The 4579-nt window shown below is 53.5% G+C and overlaps 1 protein-coding gene across 1 annotated transcript; it reads right to left on the bottom strand.

Moving 5' to 3' along the window:
* Window positions 1–1115: 1115 nt before the first annotated feature.
* On the bottom strand, window positions 1116–3868 carry LOC311315652 (RNA-binding protein 15-like; the record flags this gene model as incomplete). The annotated part of the gene is made up of 1 exon (XM_084446352.1): window positions 1116–3868. One exon carries the CDS (start codon window positions 3866–3868, stop codon window positions 1292–1294), a length of 2577 nt encoding a protein of 858 aa, XP_084302478.1. The 3' UTR covers window positions 1116–1291.
* Between the last annotated feature and the right edge of the window lie 711 nt (window positions 3869–4579).

Raw genomic sequence — 4579 nt, 5'->3', positions numbered from 1 at the left:
AATAATTTGACATTGCATGTCTACATATTTGTAGGCACTATATCATAACTGGATGAAAACCAGGTTATACCTTAATGAAAAACATTGACTGCCTGAAATCAAAAAAGTTCTCATATGTGAGATAATCAAAAGTAGACTAGTAGGTCTAGCAAGGCCTTCATATGGTTAGGAGACAGAATTGGCCAATAACTCAAATTACCTGCATTCTTGTAAAAAATTAGGCCCAAAACATTGATGACTCTTTTTTTAAATGTGTAATTACCCAAGATCGAAGGTGCTTTCCAGATGTACTAACCTCATGCAGGAATACAAAGATGATCTGATCATCTCAGTTTGGTACCACATTCAGGACCTACACGGATAAGACATTTCTCAATCATATCTAGGTCTGCATAAGCATCAGTATCTGAAACTCACTCTGAATCATTCTACACTAGTATTGCTGGTGCCAAGCCAAAACTTTCTAAAAACCTGGAGAGATGCAGTGTGAAACCTATAGAACTGCAGAACTGTCCCAGAAAACTAGTCAGTGGCTCACAAATGAACTAATGAATGAGTGAGACTGTTCCTTGAGTTGTGATGCAGGCTAAAAATGATTTACTCAGGAGCAAATAAGGAGATGGCATTAAGCCTGCAAGTAGAATTGTTTGCATACAATGTAATTAGTGGACGTTACCAATATAAAAGAAAAAAGCTATTTACTTCCTGCAGGTATGGGCCTGTGTTAAGTATGAATTAAACTGCAGAAAATATGTTTTGTAGATTTCACACTTCTCTTTATAAGGTTTTGTTCTACTGCAGTTATCAAATAAGACTTGACACTTTAAAATATGATTATCAAAGTGTAACAGAATAGTGATTCTTTCCCTCAAAAAAGGCAATCAATGTATTCGCTATTGACAAAAAAAAGCAAAGCTCTAGATTCAGCTGACTTAAACAAATTAGTTTCCCTCAAATATCAGAGAAAGGTCTATTTCAATATAAACATTTAAATCAAATGTAGCCTCGTTAGGCATTTCAAACGTCTCTGTTACATCTAGCCTACTCATAGCTGGATAAAATGCAGTCTACCATGCATATTGAAAACATCAAAAATCTGAAAGGCGTATTATTGTAGATTACCTCAGTATCTTCTGTCAAGAATTTTTACTTTTAGTGACAGATTCTGAAAGCAGTACCACCCCGCTAGCTCCCTGGTTCAACAACAGCTCAGACCCCTTGACAGTGTGTGTATACATCATACAGAGCTACCAATGAATCACAAGCCGTTTAATCATTTGCTTTTCTTCTTCTACGATGCTCCTCGAACTACAACCATGACCAGATAGTCCTCCTCCGTTTTGGCGAAGGCTTTGGAGGAGGCATCCAAGAACTGCTGGGAGAACTCGCAGGGGGGGAACGCGTGCAGGACCCCAGCGTGGTCCTTGTCGCGCCCGCCCACTGGCAGGCTGATGACCCCGGCCGCCTGCTTCTGCTTCAGGTAGGAGACCAGGTTCTTCAGGGGCCTCTCTGTGGAGCTGCCCGCGTCCTGGGCCCCCTCCTCGGAGCAGCAAGGCACAGCCAGGAGGACGGCGTGGCCCCCGGGGCCGGCTGCCCTGATGCGCCGGGACACCTCCTCCAGCTTGGGCTGGTCGAGGCGCAGGCGCTGGGTGATCTTCAGCTGGGCCACCGGGCCGCCCGTGGAGCCCTCCACCAGGAGCCCGGTGGCCACGGCCAGGTCCCCGTCCAGCAGGTGCATGGCGGTGGGGAAGCTGCTGTTCTTCAGGAGGAGGACCCCCTGCCAGGCCCGGCTCATCTTGGGGCCCCCGGGGCCCTGCTTGGACTGCAGGCCGGCCCTGGAGGAGGACGAGGAGGGCGGGTGCTCGGAGCGGTCCTCCCTCTTGGCCGGGCTCTTACAGGAGTCGGCGGCGGCACCACCGGCTTTGCGCCTGCTGCTGCGGTCCCTCTCCAGCTCCGTGGGCGGAGTGAGCGCCCGCGGTCTCTTCTCTGTCGGGCCGCGGTCCAGGCTGCCACGGCGGTCCCTGACGGGGGAGGAGGACGGTCTGTCCGAGCGCAGCGTCGGCGGCCGCTCGGAGTCGCTGTGGCGCCCACCGCCATCCCTGCTACTCCCGCCGGGACTGCGGTCCAGGGAGGCGGCGTGGCGCCGGCGCTCGCCACTGTCCGGCGGTGAGCGGTCCAGGCGCCGTTTCCGGATGCCCGGGTCCCGCACCCCCGCCTGCAGCTCTCGCTCCCTCTCCAGGGACCAGGGCTCCCGCGGGCGCCTCTCCAGGTGGTCCAACGTCTCGAAGGGGGGGCCCCGCCCCCGCTCGCGGACCCCCGGCCCGGCCCAATCAGGGGCGGGGTACAGGTCCCTCTCTCGGAAGCGCAGCTGGGGCGGCGGCGGCGACCTCTCCCTCACCCTCAGGCCCTCGGGCGCCAGGCGATGGACGAAGGACTCCGGCACCAGGTCGTAGTGGGGCAGGGCAGGCAGGGGCGGCAGGTAGGGCTGCTGCTGCTGCTGGTAGCGGTGCTCGTCGGCGAAGTCCACCCGGAGCCTCCGGTCAGGGCCCCCCAGGGGGAAGCCCCGCATGTGGGCGCAGGCGGCCTGGGCGGCGTCCATGCTCTCGTACTGGATGTAGGCCCAGGCGTCGCCTTTCCGGTAGTCTATAGTCCTGATGGTGCCGAAGCGGTCAAACTCCCGGGCCAGGGCAGCCAGGGGCACCCAAGGGCCGAGCCCGCCCACCCACAGGCGGGTGCTGGGTGTGGCCTTCCCGTAGCCGATCTTGATGGGGTTGTGGCACACCACTTTGCCCGACATGTTCACCTTGGCCCGGTGGGCCATGTCCAGGTTCTCGAACTTCAGGAACCCGTAGGTGCTGTTCTGGCCGCGCACCGGACGCTTGATGTCCACCTCTGTGATCACGCCAAACCTGTCGAAGGCCCGCCGCAGGTCGCCGTCGGTCACGGTGATGTCGAGATTGCCCAGGAACAATGTCCTGTTGGCCCGCTGGTCGTCCTCGGGGGATATGAGGTCCTCGTCACGGAAAGCGGTGCCTTCGGGGATGAACGGAGGCCGGGCCCGGGCCTCGAAGATAGAAAACTCCCTTTCCCTCTCCATATCTCTGGGCAGGGGTGGAGGGGGAGGAGGGGGTAGGCGACCCAGGGCTAGCTGCTGCAGCCTGTAGTCTCTATAACCTAGCCCCGTCGGTGATATAGGTCTCTGAGGGTGCAAATGTCTGTGTCCTCCGCCCGGCACTGCTGCGAATATGTCTTTCTCGACTGGGGAGCGGCTCCGTCGCCGGTTCATGTATACGGCCTCGATTTTCAGGGGGCGGTCGTAAAGCACCAACTTGCCGCGGGCGTGCTTGGCCGCCCTGGCGTCGTCGGGCCTTCGGAAATTCACGAAAGCCACCCGCTCGTCGTTCACTCGGCTTATTTTGACGCTCACGTCGCCGAACTTCTTGAACTCGTGAAACAAGCCATCTTCGATTTCTTCGTCGTTCAACTGAGAGCCCAGCTCGCTAATCCTGAGAGTCTTGTACTCACTTTCGGTGCTCGACGGTAGCCGAGAATTAGCCCTGCCGGGTTCCAGAGCCAGGCTGCCGCCGTGCAGTTTGCTACTCGAGCTTGCAGCCGTGTTTGCATACGAGGCGTGGTGACTCGCAGTTCGACCAGAAACATGGCCGTCTAAATCCCGAATGTCTCGCTTTTCAGCCAATAAACTCCTCCTCGTCGAACCACCACTTTTGACAGAACTATTCCCGTTGTTGTTGCCTGTCGCCGAGAGGGCTCCCATTTTCTTACTTGTTGGGTGACTTCCTCCTCTATCTCGGATATCATCCGCAATCCGAGAGCGTTTTTTCATGGGCGACCGCTCCTTGCCTTTCATTTTCAAAGACTTTTACCGTCTTAAAAACAACAACTGTTCGATTATCTCTCCCTACTACTCTCTAGATAGGACATATGATCCGGTAAAGCGTCTGTGTCTCCAGCGCGATGCTCGAGCCGCTCCCGGTTCTGTGCACTGTGTAGGAGCCAGGAGCTCGTGTCAAATTACGACTACCACGTGATCGATGACGTCCCAAGCTGCTCGAGTAATAAAAAAAAATCAATCTAATTATATTCTTTGCAAATGTTTACACAAACATATACATTGGTTAAAGAAAAACATCACTTTCAGGTTTTCCACAAAAGATATGGAGCTATATATTAAAGCAATAGATAGTGTTTTCTCCGGTTTTCTCGGAACTGCGCCCCCACAGGCTCTGCGAGTAAGTGCACTGTCGTACTGTCTTAAAGTTATCAGATTGTCTTTTTCTTTTTATGGCTTCCTCCGTGATGTTTCGCTTCGGTTTTCTCACCTCCGCCATTATATCATTGCATGTTCTATTAATACATCCATGCATGATACCCATAGACGCCGGAATAGTTAGCTACTACTGTGTTGTTTAAACACAACGTTGTGAATGCACACTTAATGATTGCATCCGGGGGCGCGACTTTTAAAAGGTAATAAATGTTAATGTAACACAGTAAGTAAAGCTGATGAATCCGTGTATGGTTCGTTCTTTGGTTTTTCTGTTTCAAAACGAAATTGGAA

This window comes from Borostomias antarcticus, assembly GCF_949987555.1.
Source record: "Borostomias antarcticus genome assembly, chromosome: 11".
Lineage (NCBI taxonomy): Eukaryota > Metazoa > Chordata > Actinopteri > Stomiiformes > Stomiidae > Borostomias > Borostomias antarcticus.
This window is presented reverse-complemented; position numbering and strand designations above follow the sequence as displayed.